Source organism: Bos mutus, chromosome 19 (assembly GCF_027580195.1).
Source record: "Bos mutus isolate GX-2022 chromosome 19, NWIPB_WYAK_1.1, whole genome shotgun sequence".
Lineage (NCBI taxonomy): Eukaryota > Metazoa > Chordata > Mammalia > Artiodactyla > Bovidae > Bos > Bos mutus.
This window is the reverse complement of record NC_091635.1, coordinates 17,002,022-17,025,238: the sequence shown is the minus strand read 5'-3', so window position 1 is coordinate 17,025,238 and position 23,217 is coordinate 17,002,022. Positions and strand designations below refer to the sequence as shown.

General features: G+C 46.8%; 1 protein-coding gene across 2 annotated transcripts in view; it reads right to left on the bottom strand.

Annotated features, from left to right (window-relative positions):
- The window catches only part of SHISA6 (shisa family member 6), a 262,688-nt gene that overhangs the window by 111,724 nt on the left and 127,747 nt on the right, over positions 1-23,217 (bottom strand). For both annotated transcript variants that reach the window (XM_070389507.1, XM_070389506.1), the window contains exon 4: positions 19,170-19,265. In XM_070389507.1, the coding sequence (XP_070245608.1) occupies positions 19,170-19,265 (96 nt within the window). The remainder of the gene's footprint in view (positions 1-19,169; positions 19,266-23,217) is intronic.

The following is a 23,217-nucleotide window of genomic DNA, read 5'->3' as shown; positions in this document are numbered from 1 at the left end:
ATCACAATGGATGAGGTGATATTCCCCAAACGACTAACTTTATCAAACAGACAGGACATGTCAGTTACTTACAAAGACAGCCCTGGACAATAGACCTGGAACTATGGATCCCGTGAACATGATGACCTTCAATTTCATCTTTTTAAAATTTATTTATTAAGGTAAAAATAAATTGTATTGGTTTATAAAGTTCATGTGTGCAACATGGATGGAATACTTGCTTTTTAAAAAACGTTTTATTTTATATTGGAGTATAACCAATTAACAATATTGTGACAGTTTCAGGTGGACAGCAAAGAGACTCAGCCCTTTGGCTATACATAGATATACATGTATCCATTCTCTCTTAAACTCCCCTCCTATCCGGGCTGCCACATAACACTGAGCAGAGTTCCCTGTGCTACACAGTACGTCCTTGTTGGTTATCCATTTTAAATATAGCAGTGTGTACATGTCCATCCTAATCTTGCATTGAACCCATGTTCAATTCTTCCTTCCTTTCTTTCTTTCTTCCTCCCCCCACTCTTCTTTCTTTCCTTCTTTTTTTAGAGAGGGTAATTATAACTAGTATTCTCCATAGAACTGTATTGGAAAGGCAAGTTACTTAGTACCTGACCTAATTAGGCACATAACTTTTAGAAGCTGTACTGGCTTCCTCGAAAAGAAAAGCTAAAAGTTATTTTAGACACTGAAGTTATAATGACACAATGATACATGGGTCTAATGAGTAATTTTATCAAATTAATTATTTCTGAAAGGATAAATTTTTATGCTCAGAAAAAAAAATATCACTCCCGCTTTTTAATGTTTTCATCTTTGTAACTAATTTGAAAGATTGCAGTGAGCCCATTCCATTTGCTCTGTGAGTCTTGCAATGGCCCCCGTCAAAAGCGATAACATTCGAAATTGACCGAAGCCCCGGTCTTTACAGTTTCTCAGCATGTCCTGTCACCCTGGGTGATTAAAGTCGGTTGGTTAAATTAGCTTTCAGAAATTTTCACCGTTTTAATATCACAGCTTCAATAAGGCAGCTGTGAGCGAGGAAGACAGCTGAGCTCTTCCAAGTCAGAACCATCTGAATTAATCATCAGCCTCCAACCACATCCCACCTGCCTTGATCAATGGGGAAATAATGGTTTGTACAGTGGGGAGGTATTTTTCTGGGGTTAGTAATGAATGGATGGCTTCAGTTCCCCAGCAGTTAATGCCTAGCCCCTTAGAATTTGATGGAAGCTTCACGCCTGGTACAGAACTCCATTTCTAGGTAACACCCGCTGAGATCTGCTCTAAGGACTTGATACTTGAGTGACGGATTCTTTGCATCCATCTACTTGGGTGAGGTCATCAATTAAGAAGCATATCTTAACATTATATATCTTAATTCTTTATGACAGTGGCTCTCCAACTTGAAAGTGCATCGGAATCACCCAAGCATTTTTTAGAGCACACACTGTTGATCCTCACACCCAGCGTTTCCCATTCAGTGGGGCAGAGGCCAAGAATTTGCGTTCCTTTGTCTGTGTGTGTGATATGGACCATTTTAAAAGTCTTTATTGAGTGTGTTACAATATCACTTCTGTTTTATGTTTTGGGTTTTTGGGCCGTGAAGCATATAGGATCTTAGCTCCTTGACTAGGGATTGAACTCTCGCCCCCTGCATGGGAAGGTGAAGTCTTAACCACTGGACCCATAAGGAAGTCCCAAGGACTTGCATTTCTAACAAATTCCCAGGTGAAGCTGAGGCTGCTGGTATGGGGGCCACACTTTGAGAATCATTGTTCTAGAGACATTGATGCTTTAGTTGATGTTTTAATTTTTAAAAATTAAGTCCCATGGGGCGGAAAGAGGACTGAGAATACAGACGCTATTGTGATGTTCTTACCTTGCTGGATTTTTTTTCTTTGGCAGAAGAAGAGTCTGCTGTAGAGAACCTGGTGAAAATCATCAGCTCCCTGTTTCTCCCACTGACCTCAGAGGTGGGAAGAGGCAGTGTGTCTACCTGGTCTGGGCACAGCAGGTCCCATTTGTTTATAGATGTTAGGGAGAGCCCATCTTGAAAGAAATGACCATGCAGAAATATCAATGCCAAATCTTGGCTTTTTCAAATGTGAGGTCACCAGTGAAATGGTACACATAAACGGTGAGAAACCCAGGAATGAGGGCAGATTCATTTCACAGAAAGGTCCTTGAATGTGTGCAAAGGACCCAGAACTCTCATTTTCCTCCTGGAGGAAGGGGACTGGAGGGGACTGGAGGGGACCCTAGGTTCCTGCTTGGCCCCCTAAAAGTCAAGTGAGGCAAAGAGTGGTATCATTCACAGGAGAAATTCAGACTCAGAAACTGTCAAACTCCTGATCCTATTACCCCAGTCTTACATCCAAAAACAGATAAAATTCTAGGGGAGCAATTGTACTGTTCTCATTCTGAGTAAATTGGAGTTTATAGATAAGTTGTCCACAGAAGGTTCCTAAGTCTCTTATTTCCCTAGAGATGGTTGTGTGTATGTGTGTGTGTGTATTTAAAGAGAGAGAAAAAATAAACTTTATATTCCTAAAACTTGAGGATTGATAATTAGGGTTTCCCAGGTGACTCAGTGGTAAAGAATCTGCCTGTAATGCAGGAAACCTGGGTTTGATCCCTGGGTCGGGAAGATCCCCTGGAGAACGGAATGACAACCCACTCCAGTATTCTTGCCTGGAGAATCCCATCGACAGAGGAGCCTGGCAGGCTACCATCCATGGGGTTGCAAAGAGTCGGACACGGCTGAGCAGCTAACACTTTCACTCTAATAAGATGGAGACCCCTAATGGTCCATTCTGCTTTCAGGGGGCAAGTGAGATATCTTACTAACACATGAACGATGTGGGAATATTAGCAGTCATACTGAGAAATTTGATTCAAGTTGTATCTTAGAAAAACTTGGGACTTGCCTGGTGGTCCAGTGGTTAAGAGTCCACCTGCCAAAGCAGGGGACATGGGTTCGGTCTCTGGTCCAGGAAGATCCCACATGCCTCAGGGCAGCTAAGCTCATGTGCCACAGCTATTTAGCCCATGCACCCTGGAGCCTGTGCTCAACAACAGGAGAAGCCACCCCGATGAGAAGCCAGGACACTGCAACAAAGGGTAGCCCGTGCTCACTACGACTAGAGAAAGCCCACATGCAGCAAATAAATAAAAATATTTAACTAAATAAAAGAAAAAAAAATCTGCTATCCCCATGAATAACACAGGCCTGATGCTAGACAACCTGGTCCCAGTAGAGACTCTTCCACTTACCAATACTAGCTAGATAATCTTGGCCAAGTTTCCTAATGTCTCCGTGTGTCACCTATAGAGCTGAGGCACTAACTGTACTTCTCTCCTCCCATCACTGTTATGTTAAATAAATGAATTAATACATGTAAACCACTTAGGGGAGTGCCAGGCACATAGGAAATGCTCTATAAGCTCTAGCTGTTATTATTTATGTCCAAATACCGAACCATCCTTCTCCTTTTGTTCTATGCTAATTCCTCATGCTAATGCCATTTAGATTGGCTAACACCCAAAATTTAGACTTCTGCCGTAATTATCTACATATGGCAGCGGGATCATTCCAGAGCCACCCTAATGACTTTGATTAGAACCAATCACCTGTGCCTATTCACACAAAAGAATGATTGGCAGGGTTTTGGAAGGATTGGGCAGTCCAATTAGACTCTTGTTGGGTATGAACCAGTTCGAGCGAATATGCCAGTCTTGCTGAAACAGATCCATTTCTGTATGTTTTATACAATCCAATAGAGAAACCAGAAAAAAAAAAAAAAGAAATAGAGAAACCATTGATTCTTTCAATAAAAATGGTTGGAGCTTCTGCTGTGTTCTGAGCAGCGTGCAAGATGATGCAGATTGAGAGGTGAGCAAGCCACCCCCGCTCTCAAGGAGCTCATCGTCCAGTGGGCGAAACTGATTAGAAAATCAAGTAATGCCCAAGAGACTAAGGCTGATAATAGACACTCATGGGCTGCTGGAAGAGTGCAGAAGAATTGCCTAGAACTGCAGTGCTGATCCTGGTCTGGGTGAACTGAAAGCCAAGAGGGTCCCCATCATGCCAGCAAGGTGGGAAGGGCATTCTGAGCCATGAGGGGTACAAAAGCCCAGAGGTACAAAAGAAGATGGAAGAAGGTGGAAGAGGTAGGGAAAGTGTCAATCACTCAGTCATGTTCAAATCTTTGTGGACTATAGCCTGCCAGGCTGCTCTGTCCATGGAATTCTCCAGGCAACAATACTGGAGAAGCTAACAAGACACTAATTCTTTAGACCTCTTAAGGATGGAGGGGGGGAGGATAGAAAAAGACAGGACGACAAAGATGAAGGGACAGCGATTGATCATCATATGCATGTGGGCCTCCCAAATGGTGCTAGTGGTAAAGAACCCGCCTGCCAATGCAGGAGACATGAGATGAGGGTTCAATCCCTGCGTTGGGAAGATTCCCTGGAGTAGGAAATGGCAACCCACCCCAGTATTCTTGCCTGGAGAATCTCATGGACAGAGGAGCCTGGCGGGCTACAGTCCATGGAGTTGCAGAGAGTTGGATACGACTGAAGCAACTGAGCATGCACACATACATGTGGTGGGTCTCTGTACCACGTGCCTCTGTGGTTGTGTAAGTGTGCAACACAGATTGCTCTTGGAGAAGGAGAGAAGCCAAGGAATCATTAACCAACAATTGGGAATTACTTTTCTGTGCGCAGGGAATATACTGAACGTACCAGCTTTGGTAAGGTCGCTGTTGGTTATCTTAGAAACAGATACGTTTCCTCGAGCTCTTCTGTGATGATATGTATTGTCTAGCCGGCTGGAAAGAAAATGCAGTGCCCAGCTGGTGGGAAATGGATTCTGGAGAGTGGTTGGGATGGGGAATAAGGAGCAGAATCACAGACCCACTCTGGCAGGAAACAGCTCCCAGACCAGCCCTTCTCAGCAGGGCTCATGCAGTTATAACCTGGGAAGGTGTAGACATGACTCAGATACTATGACTCAGGGGATTGGTCGGGGGTTCAGCCTGGACAATGGGTGTGCATGCTAAGTTGCTTGAGTCATGTCCAACTCTTTGCAACCCTATAGACTGTAGCCCACATGGTTCTTCTGTCCATGGGATTTCCCAGGCAAGAATGCTGGAGTGGGTTGCCACGCCCTCCTTTAGGGGATCTTCCCAACCCAGGGATCGAACCTGTGTCTCTTATGGCTCCTGCATCAGCATACGGGTTCTTTACCACTAGAGCCACCTGGGATCCCCAGGGGATTCTAAGATGTGCCCAAAGTTGAGAAGCTTAACTCTCTACCTTTGTCACCTAAAGCTTGTTCCCAGACCAGCATTAACCCCAGGAGCTTGTCAGAAATGTTGTATCACAAGCCCCGCCCCAGACCTATTGGGTCAGAATCTGCATTTTAACAACATCTCCAGGTGAATCAGATGCACATGGGAGTTTGTGTTGCACTGACCACAGCAGAGCATCAGAATCACCTGAGAAGCTTCTCAGAGTTACAGATTTGCACTTCTGACAATGATGAGTCAAGAGGTTTCGGATGTAGCCTTCCATCTGCAACTCTTTTTTTAAGCTTTGGTGAGTCTGATAAGCAAGTGGAGATGAGGACCACTGCCCTACTCTGCAGAGAGAGTTGAACGAGGGTCCAGCGTGGAAAGATCTGGGGAAGACTGCTCTTATGCAGAAAGTGGGGAGCAGGTGAGGTGAGAGCTCCCCATTCTCACATAAAAGGAGCCCACCTTGGGAGGAAGAGCAGCCCGTAATTCAGAGATTTTGTACGAGGGCTGTCCAGCCCCTTGTAGTCGCAGAAGGAAGAGATGGGGATAATGAACAGGCCCAGAGGTTTACATCCTTGTTGTGCTATTAAACGATTCAACTTCAGTGTGACTCTCCAGAAAGAAAGTCTAGGGACAGAGAGCTTACATCTGCTGTGCTTATCTGCACGTGTCTACACATGTGTGTGCATATGTGTGTGTAGTGCCTCCCTGGTGCCCGTCCTTGGCATCTTTAGTTCTTTTAAGAAAGTCTCTCCACTGAGGAGTCCTTGTGAGTGCCCGCTGCACTGTCAGAAGGGAGAGGACAAACAGGTGACGGGCCAGAGAGAAATAAAAATGTGACTTAACCACAGGCATTTTCTCTCCTCTTCCTCTGTTGGGATGGAGTGGGAAACACTTTAGTGTCTGGGCCACCAGGGTATTGGGACTCTGCTCCACCCTCATTCTGATCTTCAGTGCAGACGAGGGCCCTGATGTCATGCCCTGCCCAGTGAGATTCTTGCCAATAGATGTTCCAGTACCTGGCACTGGGTCAAATGCATAGAATGAATGAATGAATGGGTGGATGAATGAATGAACGAACAAATGAATGAATGAATGGGTGAATAGATGAATGAATGAATTGTTAGCTAAGTAGATGAATGTATAAAAAGTCTGTTATTCCTATTGCAACTATTCTGTTCATTCAGAAGAACAAAGGAGAGCGTCTCAGAATCACCTGTGCCAGGAGTTTTCACTGAGTCAGGCTCTGATCTCCCTGGAAGCTTCTAATATTTTTCTTTTCCTTTTGACAGAACACCTCGCTTCTTTGGCTGAAGTGTATAATTTCCTACCTAGGACTTGAGTGGTGCCTCAGTCCTCATCAGCAAGAACAAGACAAGAGGTGTGAGGGTTTCCTGAGCCCAGGGTGTGGCCTTGGGGCGGCAAGGCCTGCCCCCTTCGCCCCCACCCCAAGATTTCCCAGGGTTGGTGCCCCTGAGTGGCCCCAGTGGGACCTCCCTGGGACTGACTGACAAGGCCTCTGGGAATACCTCCAGCCCTCCTTCTCCTCTGCCTCCAGTCACCCAGGGAGGGGAGCGGATTGAGAACATATTTAGAAGATGTGTTCATTGTTGCTTTAAAAAATCTCCTCTGTAATTAGGTACTCTGGGGGTAGTCAACCACGAAAAGCCACAACCAGTGCTGTCAAGTCCCATAAAACAAAAGAGAAACCAATTAATCAAAATGAAGAAGAAGCTGGCTGAGTCTCAGCACCTGTCTGAGCCACTCACGCCTCCAGCCACCCAAATGGCAACCTCGACTCTCAGGCAAGCCCCCCTCCACTTGCGCTTTCCCAGAGCCTGTGTTGTGTTGACGCAAGGACACTAGGTCCTTGACCACTCTCCCAAAAATCCAACTCATCAATTTTGGGGCCAGCGGCTTTGTTGTATTCCCCCAGTAAAACTTCCAGAATGGGCCCTTGAACCTGTCTGTGGCAAGCAAAGTAAAACAATCAGGTTCTTAGTCTTTTTGCATCATAGTGGCTCCTAGGACATATCTGAATCCACAGGAAGAGACTGAGGTACAAAGACTTGCTTGGCCTCCATCCGGTGACCTGATAGCTTTTGAACTTTCTCCAGTCAAAGGTGAGTCTTAGGAGTGATGGCTAACAAATTGAGTGATTCCAGAGAGTGTGGGTTTTGGTGAGAATGCTTCATGAAGCCTCAGCTGTATTAGCATAACCGCCAAGAAGCATGGTCTCTCGTGGCCACTGAGCAATCCCAAGCCACAAGGGATGAATTCTCTCTCAGCCCTGCCTCTTCATGAAGGAGATGCTTCTGGGTACCAAGGACCAAAGACAGGAGGAGGCTGTGAGGCAGTCAATCCAGGCAGAGTACCACAGTGCTCTCCACCGAGTGCAATCACCAAGTATTGTCTGACCCTGACCCAATGGAAGGACCTGCACCTCCCTGCATCTTCCAAACGACACCCCTTCTCATTGCCTTATGGGAGGGAGTCAGTCTCAACTGCCTAGCCTACAGCTTCCACTGAGCAGCAACACACCCCAGACTAGTGAGTATCTGATTGCCTCTCCCAGTGCAGGAAGGACACCTCTCTCTGCTCTCTTGAAGTCTAGCATGCCCCCGTGGCTAACTCTGGCCAGTGATGTGAGTGGAGGTCCCATGCATCACATCGAAGTGGGAGTATTTACAGGCTGCTGTGCTGTTTCTCCCGCTGCTGTTCCCCTCCCATGTCAGCTGAGGAGATCCGCATTTTAACTGCATACAGTGACTCCGGGGACTTCCCTGGTGGTCCAGTGGTTAAGACTCCGTGATTCCACTGCAGGGGGCATGGGTTCAGTCTCTGGTCAGGGAACTCAGATCCTGCATGCCTTGAGATGCAGCCAAAAACAAATAAAAGCTCTTTTAAAAAATTATTTTAAATAGAAGTGACTCAGAGTAAAGTTAGGGTATGTCTCCCCCCAACAGTGAATCTGGTGGGCTCAGAACACCTCTCTTAAGTGGGAGAAAGAGGTCTGGGGCAAAGGGAACAGCACTTCTGAGGACTGAGAGTCAAGGACAGTGTACTTTTACTAGCCCTTGGAGTCGATGCGAATCGATTAGGTAAGAAACCTCCTGCTTACAGAGTGAACTTCTAGAGGAACAGGGATCCTCTACTTAAGCCAGCCTTCCCCAACCTTTTTGAGACCATGAAACCAGGGACCGGTTTCATGGGAGACAATTTTTCCACGAACCTAGAGGGGGTGGAGGGATGGTTTGGGGATGATTCAAGTGCATTACACTTATTATGCACTTTATGTCTACTATTATTACATCAGCTCCACCTCAGATCATGAGGCATTAGATCCCAGAGGTTGGAAACCTCTGCTTTAAACAGTCTTTGAGAGCTCTGACTCTCTCTGGGAAATGGTGGACTAAGAAAGCTGGATCATTCTCAAGACATATTCCTCCACACCCACTTCCGATATGGCCAAGAGAGATCATGGGAAATGGGGAAACTTCTGGAGGGTGGAACCAGCGAGCCAGAGCAAACACTGAATGAGCAAGTGCCCCCCACCCCATCCTCCTCATCTGCCTCTCTAGGATGACGACAGAATTCTATTGTCAATGACATAAGATTTAGTTCTCTATCCGTTAGAACTCATGATCACCAGCTAGGTTTTCCTCAGTCAGTGGCAAAAGCAGAAAGTCACTCTTGCATCACATACAACATAAGGCCATGTGCTACGGTTGATCAACTAAGACTTTATCACATGTGTGTAGCTTTATGCATTTGCCAGGATATTCCACAAACCCTCTCCATCTCTCTGTTGTATAATACAGTCAAAAGCATCATAATCAGAGAGCCTTGGCCTTCATTCTAGCTCTGTTATTTCTAGCTGTGTGTTCAACATAACCAGAACCTGCCCAGATTTTAAATTACATTTAACGAAAGAAGATGAAATGGTTGGATGGCATCACTGACTCGATGGACATGAGTCTGAGTAAGCTCCGGGAGTTGGTGATGGATAGGGAAGCCTGGCATCCTGCAGTCCATGGAGTCGCAAAGAGTTGGACACGAGTGAGCGCCTGAACTGAACGAAAGAAGAAAAAGTAACAAATCTCAGCAAATTATCTTTCTAGTCCCCTCTACAAGCCTTGTGGTGAACAAGGTCAGCCTGGAAATAAAATAAACTATATGAAAGAGAGCAGAGAAGGAGATAGCAGCAAGCCTAGGAATGATCTAAAACTCCTGTCAAAATGAGAAAGTTCACCCTAAGAATGCAAACACAGGAAAAATGTTCTGGTAGGTCAGAGTACTGACTACACGCAATTCAAAGCGACAGTCTTCTGAAATATTGCATCTGGGTGAGAAGAAGGTAAAAGTTAAGGAAGAATCTTTGGAGATTGGCTGATAAAAAGAACAACCACAGCAAGGCGGGAATGGGGCCCTATAAGACAAAAGAACACAAAAATGTCTAAGGACATTCATCTCCTTCCTAATAATAATATGTTAGATAAATTGCATTTTCTATACTAGTAGAAAAGATACCATTTCAATAGGAATCTGATCACTTCCACCAGTCATAAAATAGATAAGAGACTTCCCTGGTGGTCCAGTGGTTAAGAATTCACCTTGAAATGCAGAGGACTCCAGTTCTATCCCTGGTCAGGGAACTAAGATCCCACATGCCTCGGAGAAGTAGAGCCTGCCTGCTGCTACTAAGATCCAGTGCAGCCAAACAGATAAAGAAAACAGACAGAAGGAATAGGAATAAACACACAGGAATCTACCGTTAAAAAACATAAGATGAGACTTCAAACACCTCTGCTAATAACAATTTTCTTCCAATCCCGCACAAAAATAAACATGAAGCAAAAGAAAACTGAACACGACACTCTGAACTGAGTTAGATTTAAAAACGCATTTGTGGTTATTTAAAAAAAAAAAACCACCTTGAAACAGAACTTCAAAACATTAAAAACAAGTGGCAAAAGGGAGACAGAAATTTAGAGAGAATTCACTGAACACACAAAAGATGTGAGAGAAAAAGACAAAATGAAGACTAAAGTACAAGATGCCTAGGAAAGAAGAGAGCCAAAACAAAACGTATTAAAGGCATGGTTGAAAAAGGCACGAGGCGAACGAGAGAATAAAAAGGAACTAGTGAAAGCAAAACAAGTCACATAAAACGTGGCGGCACGGGAAGACAGGAAGGGAAAAACAGCGTCCCTATATTTAGAGCCCATTCAAGAGAAAAACAAAACTGTGGAAGATAACTAATACACAAAAATGTAATTCAGCCAAACTTGCTTTAAATTAAAAGAAGGTTGGATGGTACCTATCAAGACAGTCCACCAGGTACCTGGAAGATGTACTCAGCATGATCATCTCTGATGTCCTTGAAGAACTCACAGACTTCAAAAATAAAAATTATCAAGGCTTTCAAGCAAAGAGATAACTTACAAAATCAGAAGAATAAACTGTCAGGCTTCAAAAGAAATAAGATTTCTAAAAAAAAAAAAAAAAAAATACCATACAGAGCAAGGCGACGCTGGAACAGCATTTCCAAAAATCTCAAGAAAATAAAGGGCATCTTGCAGAAAAGTTTACAGGTAGGCAGAGGCAGATGCAAAGAAGCAAACTGATTCTCCCCAAGATCACATTCACCTGCAACAACATCTCAGGGCTCCCCACCCCCAGGTTAGTGCTGTTTCAATCCATTCGTTCATTCATTCACTTGTATATTGGCAAAAATCCACTAATCTTGAAGACAGAAGAGGAGAAAGGAGGAAGGGAAGGGGGTGGCTGGTGACCATCAGCTAGAATTTCGAACTCAGTCTGTGTCTATCCTGTGCCTGGGAAACTCAGGACTCTGCCTCCCCCCAGCCTTTCTAGTTTCCTTTCCTGCCGTGCCGTTACAGATGTGCTATGACCCCATCACTCTCCTGCCTCCCACTACAGGTGTGGTATGGCCCATCACTTTCCTGCACGCCCATGGAGGTGAGCTATGGCCCCTGAACCCCTGTGTGGTATCATCACCCACCATCACACTGGCGTTTCTACATCCATGCCTTTGTTCCAGAAGCACCCACCCACACACAAAGTGTCTTCCCTGTCCCAGTCTTGGCTCACGTTCTTCCAGCCCTGCAAGGATCATCTCCACTCCTGTCTCCAACAGGTGGCCGTTTAGGACTCCTTCATTCAGAGGCAATGGTTTCCTCTTTTAAACCCCTTCTGCTTTTCTCAGGATCAGGATTCTTGGCACCTCTCAATTGTTTGCTTGGCAGGAATCACTGCCTGGTTTCTGGAAGGCAGGCACCATTGTACTTATCTTTGCTCAACTAATACTTAAGTTTCATTGAAGTGGATAAATCCCTATGACTCAGACTTCTGAGCAGGTCACTGGAGTCTTAGGAGGTCCTTTTGCCTCACCCTCAAAGCTTAGGTGTGGGCATGCGTGCTCAGTTGCTCATTGGTATCCAACTCTTTGCGACCCCATAGACTGTGGCCCTCTAAGCTCCTCTGTCCTTAGGATTCTCCAGGCAAGAATAGTGGAGTGGATTGCCATTTCCTCCTCCAGGGGATCTTCCTGACCTAGGGATTGAATGCCAGTCTCCTGCATTGCAGGCAGATTCTTTACCACTGAGCCACTTGGGAAAGCCCTAATTAGCAGTCCTCAAGTTTTAGGAATATGCAGTTGCCGTGAAGTCCTGATAGCTGTTGATTGAGAAGCATCCTCTCCTGGTGACAGACTCCAGCTGGCAGAGATAGCATTGCCACCGCCTTTCCAGGACTGGACGGCCCAACAGCTTAGCTGTCAGGGTTCCTAAGACTTGGCAATGAGCAGCAGAGAGGGAGGAAAGCCATTGCCAAGGGCTGGCTCCTGGGAAGGGGAGATTCCTAACTTGGATGACCAGTCAGTGCCAAGATCAGTGCCAGGAAGAGACTGTACTGGCCTGGGGTCATCTTGAGCTATGGGTCACAGCAAGAGAAACCTTGGACCTGGCACCAGCAGGAGACAGAAAAATAAGAACAGAGCTCAGAGCTGCAAGACCTCTGGCTGGGCCAGCTGGCCTCTGCGAACAAAGAACTTGATCTTCCTTCTCTCTCAAGGTCACTCATTCGTATCCTACTCTTTGCAACCCCATGGACTGTAGCCCGCCAGTTCCTCTGTCCATGGAATTTTCCAGGCAAGAACACTGGAGTAGTAGCTATTCCCTTCCCCAGGGGATCTTCCCAATCCAGGGACTGAACCTGAGTCTCCTGCACTGCAGGCAGATTCTTTACTGTCTGAGCCACGGGAGAAGCCCCCTTGACCTTCTGTCTTCTCCCAATGAGGCTGAAAGAGACTATTAAAGAGTCAGGGTGCTAAAGGCATCCTGTATGCCTCCTCCTCCTCCTGTTTGAGCAGAAAAGGAGTCAGGCTGGCAGAAGCCCAGGAGTGAGGGGTGTTTCCTTGACCCCAGTGTACCAGTGAGACTTCTCTCTTGCCCCACTGGTAGAGACTAAGACCTCACTCTACCTGGGTTACTTCTCCCTGGAGAACACCCTACAGGTAAGAGATGAAACTTCCCAAGGCAAGATTTACAGTGCATCCTTCTCCTTGGTTCTGTAACACCCCCCCTCTCCTTACATCAGCCCAGCAGACTGTCCCAGTGGACTGGCCATGTATCCGACGTGGGCTGACTGTGGTGCCCACAAACAAGCATTAAACACAGACACGTGCAGTCCAGGACTCAGCCAATGGCCTGATGGATGGGAATCTTTCTCTGTGTCACCTTTACCAAGTTAGTGTGAATTGGTGATACTTTCAACCTAAGAACTGCTCTTGTGAAAGTGTTAGTTGCTCAGTCATGTCCAGCCCTCTGCGACCCCATGGACTGTAGCCCACCAGGCTTCTCTGTCCATGGGATTTTCCAGGCAAGAATACTGGAGTGGGTTGCCATTACCTTCTCCAGGGAATCTTCCCAACCCAGGGATTGAACCCAGATCTACTGCACTGCAGATGGATTCTTTACTATCTGAACTACCAGGGAAGCCCAGAACAGCCCTGAAAAGGATGGAAAACTTGTGGACTGATGTCTTGATGCCTTGAGTGAGTCTCTCAGTGGTAAACTGGGTAGTCCCACCTCAGAGGTGGAATTGTGGGCAACTCAGGAAGTGGGCCCAGGGCACCATGCTTCTCAGATTGACTTGCAAGGCTTTAACTGCTGCTAAAACTAGTCTCAGTGGAGAGGGAGTCCTGGGCCACACTGAGGAGGGACATAGAGCCATTACTTCTTCCTGGAGAGTCAGGGGTGTGCTTGTCAGTAAGACTAACATGGAAAAGACGGTCCTGTGGAAAAGCTGCCTTTAGGCAAAATGGCTAAGTTTGCAAGTGGAAGTGGTCCATTGAGCAGCTCTCAGAGGGACCACCCTGGGTTTTGCATTGTCTTATTTTCTTTTCTTCTGTCTGAACAGCAGTTACATTGAGAAAGGGATTCACTGGGTGAGTGCCAAATTCAACATTCATGCAGATCCATCCTTGCTTCTGATGCAATCAATTCTGACCAATTAGCCACCAGGTGAGGTTGGCTCAATTCTAACAAAACACGGCAGCACACTGATGCTATGCGTTTATTTCCCTGAGTGTGAGGCTTAGAGGTGGTCTGTGTGTGCTGACTCCGAGCGAGCAAAGTACCACTGAGTAAAGCTGAGCACACCGAGGCCTGGTTCTCAGTGTTCAGTGGTTAATCAGGAGTCAGTAGGCAGAGGAAACCAAGAGAGTGGATCAGAACCATCAGTAGGCAGCTTAGAGCTTTGTTGCCCTCAGCCCAGAATTCCAGAGGTTCTCTGGCCTCCTCCCACTCCATCCTGGATCCCCCAGCCTACGGAAAGGCACAGGATAGAACACTGCCAGGTGGTGCTGGCTTCTCAGAGGCCGGTCTCCGGCAAGCCAGGCCCACCTTCATCCGCTTTCACTATAGCTCCCAGTTAATTGTTGCCATGGCAACCGGACGCCTTCTGAGCTCTTGGAGTCCAGCCCTTAAACACCTTGGTGTAGTCAAGCCCACTTGCTCCCCTGGCTCCCCAGAGTGTGGAAATATCTAAGCTGGATTTCTGGAGCCAAATGGCACAGGGGTCTCCTTGCCACAGTCCACAGGGTGTTCAGATCCTGGTGCGGGGGTGGTGATCTCTGGTTCAGCAGAGGCCGATGCACCTGTTCTGTCATTTCCAGAAGAGCAGATCTAACTTCAAACCTTGCGTTACAGGCGACCATGGCAGCAGCTGGGAGGGGTGAGCATGGGCCCATGAGTGCCTGGGGTTCAGGCCAGCAGCGGGGCTCAGACCAGGGCTGCGGGCAGACAACACAGCAGAACAGTGCTGGCGGTGGAGGACCACAAAGCCCACCCGGAACCAGAGAGCCGAAGCAGGACTCCTGCAACTGACCCGCCGCTCCATTCAGTCACCCACTCCCACTGTTACCCCTCAGACCTCATCATCACAGGAAGCTCATGCCTCCTGTGTCCACCCATCACGCTGATCACAAGGCTCTAGGCCTCTGCCCTGATGTTTTGGCCCTGGTAGACCTTTTTCTCAGACTCCTCACTGGCTGACACATGTGCCTTTGTGAGTGCTAGAATCCATATCTGGCCTTGTTCTCTTCTTGGGGAGCAGGTGCCACTGGCCCAGCCTCTAGAATTCCCCCAAGCCCCCTGCCCCCAGCTGCCGTTGTTCCTCTTCCTCTTTGGATTTGGGGGTTGAGCAGCTGGGGTGCCACCTCTGCCACTGCCCTCCTTGCTGAGCCCCCCAAAACTGGTATCAGGATGGTCACTTCTCCAGTTCTGATCTCAGCACCAGCTCCAACACCCCCCACCCCCATAGCATTTACACACCTCGCCTTATTCTCTGCCTGAGACCCAATGGAGAGTGTGCTCTGCGGCAGGAATGGGCACTCCCAGCCTAGTCCCAGGGAATGCCATCTACACAGAATGAAGCGATCCATCCAGGGTCTTTCTGTGGGTCTGGGATGCACCCCACAGGGCTCTGGCCTTGTCTCCATCTTGTTGAGGGGGATCCCAAGGCCTCTGAGGCTGTGTGGGTACCAGCAGCATTCTCATCCCACTTCTCTGAACTCTAGAGATGGGTGTGGAAGATGCTCTGAAACCAGACAGGCTGCGCCTGCTCACACATCCTCATGAAGGGTGACCAACTGACCTCATCTGCCCTGGACAGAGGGGTTTCTTAGGACACAGGCTTTTCTGAGCTAAAACTGGAACAGCCCTGGGCAAACTGGGATGTCTGGTCACCCTAATACACTGGATGACCCTGCTTCCTGAATCACTGAGCAGGGATCACATACGCCCATCTGCGTGCATCTGTGACTGAATATCCCACCTGAAGTCTGTGACTCTGGGCGGATTTTGCTCCTAGACAAGGCCAGCCCCTCCCCTGCCGGGTGACAAATGCCACTTGTTCTCGCCTATTAAAGATGTCACTTCTAAAATACATCCCTCCCACTCCGGCATAATCAGTTTGCCCTTTGTTACTGGACCATTCCTATCAGCATACGAATATCACATGTATTGTGATTTCCCACATCAGAAAAAAAAGAAGACTCTTTACATCACACTCCTTTCTAGCTTCCTCCCTCATTCTCCACTCCCCTTCACTTTAGAACTCTGGAGGGTTGTCTGTTCCTGCAGTCTCCTTTTCCTCTTCACCCTTTTTTAAATAATGAAAGATTATTTTCACAATCCTTTTTAACTTTTATTAGGGAACATTTCAAACATCTCCCCGAATAGTGAGACAAGCGTAATGAACCTTCATCTTCCCATCACTCAGTCTGCTCAGATCCTGTAGCAGCACAACGCAGGCATCAGTCATTCTCTCTTGCATCCATCAGTCGAAAAGCCTTCCCCAGATCGCCCCTGCCAAGCTCACATGACCTCCACGTTGTGGGTCACACTGTGGTCACTTCTCAGGCTTCATCTCCTCCTTCATCTCACACCTTATCACAGCTGATGACTCTCTCCCAGAAACATGTTTTTTTTTTTTCCTCCCACTTGATTTTCAAGATGCCACCCAGCCCTGCTTTTCTTGCTTCCTGGCTGCCCGCTCCTGACTGGTCTCCTCTGCAGGTCCCTCCTCACCTTCCCACCGTCATCTCTCTCCCGGAGCCTCTGCTCCCCTGGGAAGCCTCGCTCACCCTGGGGAACCCATGTCACCAGCGTCCGGCTTCCTGTACCAGAAACTCCCACGGTTACATCCCCAGCCAGGACATCTCCCCTGAACTTGTCCACATGGTTGATTAAGAAGCCTCTAAAACTTACTATGAAGCCAGAGTGAATTCGCATCAGCCCCAGCCTCTGTCAAGACCCTGGTCCTCCCACTGACATCGTCTTCCTAACGCCTCAGGGCACAAGTGTTATGTTTTCATTCCACCTGGATTGGCAACCAGATCCCTAAGTGGTCCCCAGGCCCTGGGTGGTCCAGCCCCGCTCTGACCTCACCCCCTCCCGCCCGCAGCCTGGCCCCATCTGCTCCAGCCTCACAGCTATCCCTGTGCCAGCTGGTAGGGTGGGGGCAGTGGGCAGCTGTTCCCGCCACCTGGGAGACCCTCCCCCCAAATCCCAGAGGACTTGACCTTTGACCTCCTTCGGTCTTTGCTCAAATGCCACTTTTATTCTCGAGCATCTGGATGTTCTTTTCAACAACTCCAGCTCCTCCCGCATTCCCTGCCTCATTTTGCCCCATAGCTTTTAACTCCCTGACATGCTTCGTAGATGTACTCCTTTACATCTATCATCTCTCTCTGGCATGTAAGTCTATCGGCTGCATCCTCAGGCCTAGAGGAGTAGCTGGCATGCAGCAGGTGCTCAGCTTACGTGCTGACCTGGGCAGCAGTGCCTGCCTCTTCCAAAGGGGACTCACTTTGAGGCACCTATCTGTCAGCAAAGAATCTATCAGTCCATCTTTCTCTTCACACACACACACACACACACACACACACACACGGGTGGAAAGGACCGAGGACAGTGCGGGTTGGCACAGGTGTACCTGCTGTCACTGCCGCTCAGAAGGACTCTAGGCCTGGTGTGGCCTGGGCTACCCTGGTGGAGGCCATAGTAATACAGTATGGTCATGTGGGGCTTTTGGAAAAGAGTCTTCAGGGTCTCTCCTGCAGACTTAAAAAGAACCACCCTGCTTGAGATCTTTCACCAAACTGCCCAAATAGCAGAGGGTCTCCATAGGGGTGTTCATTGAGACAGACTTTGAAAAATTATCTAAGAGGAGGCTGAGCTTCCTCTCTGGAAGGACAGACCCTACTCATCTGGAGTAAATGCTCCAACTCCTGATTTGTGTTCCTTTTAAAAAAAAAATTAAAAGTATATATGAAGTATGCCATATATGTGTATTACATACTTTACATATATTACCATTTTAAATTGACTTACAGTGTGCTGTCAGATTCTGACCCATCTTCTCTTTATGGCTTCCTCTATTGCAATATGTGTCTTCTATGAAAGAGCCATCGCTCACCAAGTGCTCACGACGTGTGGGTCTCACCGACCCACCACCCACACGCCACCTCAGCCCCCTCCATCCTCACGAGGCAGGATGCGTGGGGCTTGAGCAGCATCTTTAGAAGCAGGTATGAATGTAACCTCACGAAGACACCCCGAGCCAGAAGCACCCAATTGAGCTGCTCCCCAGTTCCTGACCCGCAGAAACTTTGTGAGATAAGAAATGTTTATTATGGGTTGAAAATGCTCCCTTCTAATTTCTTTCAGAGTGATGGGTATTTATCCCAAAGCAGATGACACGGAGGTCGCACATCACAGCCTTGAGTTGATATGAGTGTGTCTAGGATGTCTAGGTTTGTATCTTTTACCAGAAAACCCCTTCCCAAGTCATCTGGTCCCAATTTGATTCTGCAACTCTCAGGAGCCACAAATGCCACCTGAATCCTCAATAAACTTTATTTAGACACAAAGAGACACAACAGAAAATACATACACAGATACAGATTTTTTTTTTCTCTATAGGATGAACAAACATCACATAGGGAATTTAAAAATTGGGTGCACGGAACGTAAGAAAAAAAATCGCAAAGTTCCTTGTTCACTCACACTTGGAACAAACACATATTTCAGAGGAAGACAGGGATACACCATCCCTACAACAGAATTCACAGTTGTCTATCACAGTACACAGGTGTTAGGAAGGTAATCAAAGGGCGGGGGATCCAGTTACTCTTGGTATGACAGGATGCTCACAAGACTAGTAGAACTCTGTTGAAACAAAAGACAGGATGGAGGATGCCACACCCCCTGCACAGATGCTCTGCAAGCTGTCGGCTAGGTCATAAAGCAGCTCAGCAGAAATGCCACGTTAGAGTTCAGCTTGTGGCTGGAAGGTCTGTGTAACCTCTACCTTCGTGTCCCCATCACAGAGAGTTTACATAGACACACTTAGGACGCTGAAACTCTCGACATGCGTGCCGGCTTCAACAGCCCCCAGGACAGAACATTGACATCGAGGTGTTAAATGTGGCTTTCAAACGGAAGAGGAATAATAGCCAAGAGGAGAAGGAACACTTTGCGTCCGTCAGCAGTGTTTCCCGCCATGCTGCCTGTGGCCCCATCCCACGGGGAGCCACGGGCATCTGTGTCCTGCTCCACGCCATGGGCGGGCCAGGACGCATGCCTCTTGGGAGTCTATTATTGCCTTCTAAAGTCACACCTGTGAAGCCACGCATGTCATCAGGGTAAGCAGCCATGGAACCACCCCACTTATCCTGTCCCGGACCAGCCTCTGGCCTCCACACCATCTTCGCCTTTCAGATCGGGGTTCCCTAGGCAACCTCTGTATTTTAGTAAAAAATGGTTTCCACTGTACCCTTCGTGTGTCCTCTTCCTAATGTGACAAATCCAGATGAGATGAAGTTATGGAGATCAGGTCCTCCACTTCGGTAAGCATCCTTCCCATAATGTCCTGCAAGAAGATGGGGCAGAATTACCTGGCACATCCATGACACCAACAAGAAGACAAAGGCTGCTGTTCCAGTTCACTCGAAAATGGCGGTGAACTTAATTTCAAATCAGCAGCTAAGTCAGAAGGTAGAAGCAATCAAGGAAGATATATATATATATAAAATATTATTTCATAAATTTATATATAATATATATTATAAATATATAAAGTATATATGAAGTATGCCATATATAATATATATTACATACTCTATATATTAAAATTTTAAATATATACACATATATTGTGTATATATCTATACACACACACACACACACATACACACACATATAACTGCAACAAAGAAGAAAGTTCTGGGAAGCTTATGTTGGAAGCAGAGGTGGGGGAAAGCACTTGACTTTGGCATTTCTGACTGAGCACATCAGCACTTCAGTCTGAACTGAACTTGGCCTACCATCCTGTGCTTTGTCCCAGCTTCCTCCTTTCTTTTTCTTGTCTTATTCCTTTGGTTTCTTTCTTCCTGGAGCATAGAAATGTGGTTCTGATCGAAATGCTCCATGTGTGTGCATGTTTATGAATCATACCTCATCCTATGAACTATAGCCTTGGGGCTTAGGAGAAATCCAACGTCACTGAGGCTGACAAGTAGGGCGGTGGCTCTGAAACACTGGGAAAATATTTATGTGCTTTTCTCTTTCAACTTTCTGCAGTAAGATTTTATCCCTCGTCAGCCTCCTCTCTCCGTCTACCTGTGGGGTTGGGGGTGAAGAAAAGTCTTAGACCCTGGGAGAAGACATGCAAAGAGAAAAATAGTTACTGTTCTGCTTCTGACATTTGATGTAGGATTTCACAGTACCCCTGAAGTACAGGCCTTAAAAAGAAAGAAAGACCTCTCTAAATGCCATCTTGAAGTATGTACATGTGAAAGTGGAGAAAGCCACACATATGTCATGTTGCCACAAGAGCATGTTAAAAACTGTACTTAACAATTAAACACTGAGAAGACTACCTAAGATGTAAAGTTAAGTAAAAAAGTGGAAGAAAATACTATAGTAAGTATGACCACAATTCTGTAAAAAGTGCAAACCAGTGTAGTTTAAAACAACAACAACAAAAGAACAAGATTGAAAGAAAACACACTGATACCGACCACCACCTTTAGATGGTTGGAACACGAGTTTTATTTCTTCTCTGCTTTCAGCTTTTCTGTATTTTCCAAGTTTTTTCCTATAATGAGCATGTCACTATAAATAGGTGAAATACATTTCTAATGGAAAAATGTACAATAAATGTAGATAACCTAAATCACATTTTTTTCTTAGCAATGCATCCTCTGCATTAGATATCAAAAAATGGGTGCATGTTGGATTCATCCAGAAGCTTTTAAAAATACAAATGTCCTAACACTGCTCCAGGGATTCTGATTCAGTTGATCAGGAGGTGTTTTTTTGTGTTTTTTTTTTTAAAGGAGGTCTCCAGGTGGTTCTCATGTGGCTCATATAATAAAGAATCTGTCTGCAATGTGGGAGGCCTGGGTTTGATCCCTGGGTTGGGAAGATCCCCTGGAGAAGGGAATGGCAACCCACTCCAGTATTCTTGCCTGGAGAATTTCATGGACAGAGGAGCCTGGTGGGCTACAGTCCATGGGGTTGCAAAGAGTTGAACATGACTGAGTGACTGACATTTTCACACAGGGAAGAAGAACCACTGCCCTAGAGTAAACGTATAAACAACCGAGGTTCAGTTTGCTCGTGGGGGTCGGGGGGGCAGTGAGCATTTGCTGGAGTCCTCGTGGGTGCCTTGCCCTGCCCTCTATTTAGGTCCTGGACTCCAGCATCCTTCCTCTGAAGAGTGGAGTCTGGCTGGACTAGTTTCTGCCTTCTCCCAGATCAGAGGGTCTCAACCCTGAGTGTGCGTCAGAAAAAACAGGAGGGCAGGTTAAAGCCTGCTGGGCCCCACCCCCAGAATTTCTGAGTCATTTGATCTGGGATGGGCCTCAAGAGCTTGCATTTCTATCTAGTCACCCTGATGATACTGCTGCTTGAGTCTGAGATCTGTAATCCAAGTGTATCAGGAATATAAAAGAATTTTACCACTGTCTCCCATATGTCCTCCACTCTGGAATAAATACCTCCTTCCTTGGGGCACACAGCTTTCCACGAGGAACTTTCTGGCTGTAAAAGACTGTAGTCACAACCCAGAATTTTATAGAAAAGAATTATTGGAGCTGAACTAAGAGGCTTCTAACCGTATCCCAAGCCATGTCACGACTCCAGAAACCCAACTCTCATCCCAGAAAAATGCAACTTCATTGAGGGATGAAGGAGAGAAGGACAAGGGAGTGTGGAGGGGTACAGTACAAGCCCCAAGAAGAGGGGGACCCTTGTCCTGTAACGAGTTACTTCCCCCTACTGCCCCTCCCAACAGAAGAGTAAGAAATGGAAGTAGCAATTCCGAAATCTCATAAATTTGGACCTCGTTAATTCAGAACCTCCGATACATCCTTCAGAGTTTGGTTTATTTTTGTGCTCCTTATAAATAAGATTTTTGATAAACCAATCAATACCGAGAGAGATGGCACAATAAACAGTACCTTTGCTACTTGAAATCATTCTTATCTGTCAGCTGGAACAAGGTCCCTCAGGGCTAAGTGCTGCTTACTGCTTTGGGGCTGAGCTGACTGAAAGCCAACTCAATCACCCGATCCCTACTGTGGGCCAGACAGAGGCACAGAGCCTCTGAAAACAGGGTTTCATCTGTATGACACAACAGCAAACATTCCGTAGCATTATGCAGTTTACAAAGATCGTTCATACACAATTTTCTTAAAGTTTTAATCATTACTGCATTGTAAGTTCTGTATTATTAAAATATTATTCTCCCATTTTATTGGTAGAAAAACTGAGGCCAAGGGTGGGAAGTTGGAAGATGACTGAGCCATCACTAGCATCCCAGTCTTCTTTTTTTTTTTACTTTTTATTTTGTATTGGACTATAGCCAAATAACAGCGTTGTCATAGTTGCGGGTGAACAGCGAAGGGATTCAGCCATACATATGCATGTATCCATTCTCCCCAAACCCCCTCCCATTCAGGCTGCCACATAATACTGAGCAGAGTTCCCTGTGCTATACAGTAGATCCTTACTGGTTATCCATTTAAAATATACCAGTGTGTACATGACCATCTCAAGCTCTCTAATTATCTCTCCCCCCTCAACCTTACCCCCTGGCAACCATAAACTCATTCTCTAAGTCTGTGAGTCTGTTTGGTAAATAAGTTCATTTGTATCATTTCTTTTTAGATTTTCCACATAGCATCCTGGTCTTCTGACTCCAAACCCCCTTGTCAGTTCTCTCTTGCACACCTGGCTTCATTTCCTCCTCACAAGAGCCCTATGTAACAATGGTCAGTTTTCTAAGTTCATGGAGCTAGGCAGTGGCAGACCCTGGATCCCAACCACGTGTACCCATCCCTACACCCACAATCTTTCTATAGCTCTCCCCAAGCCAGCTCACCCCTCGGTCTGAACACGTGTCGACATGACTCTTCTCTGAGACTTGAGCCAGGACCCAGGGGAATCGCTTCTCTTTTCTGCAGCCTTGACCCCATGCTTGACCCCATGACTTGATGCTGGGCCTCAAGGTAGGCCACAGCAGCACAAATTTTGCCCAAGTTGCAGTTCCAGAGAAACAGCCCTATACCCAGCAGAGCTCCAAATAGAGGCTAGGGGGCGCTCTGTGAGCACACTCAAGTAGTGTGGATTATCCACGTGTCAACACCACACACACACAGCCCCCGATCAGGTCCCACAAAGGTGGGGCTTCCCTGGTGGTCCAGTGGTTAAGAATTCACCTGCCAAGGCAGGGGACACAGATTGTATCCCTGGTCCAGAAAGATGCCACTTTCCTCCGGGCAGCTAGGCCCGTGCAGAACAACTACTGAAGCTTGCAC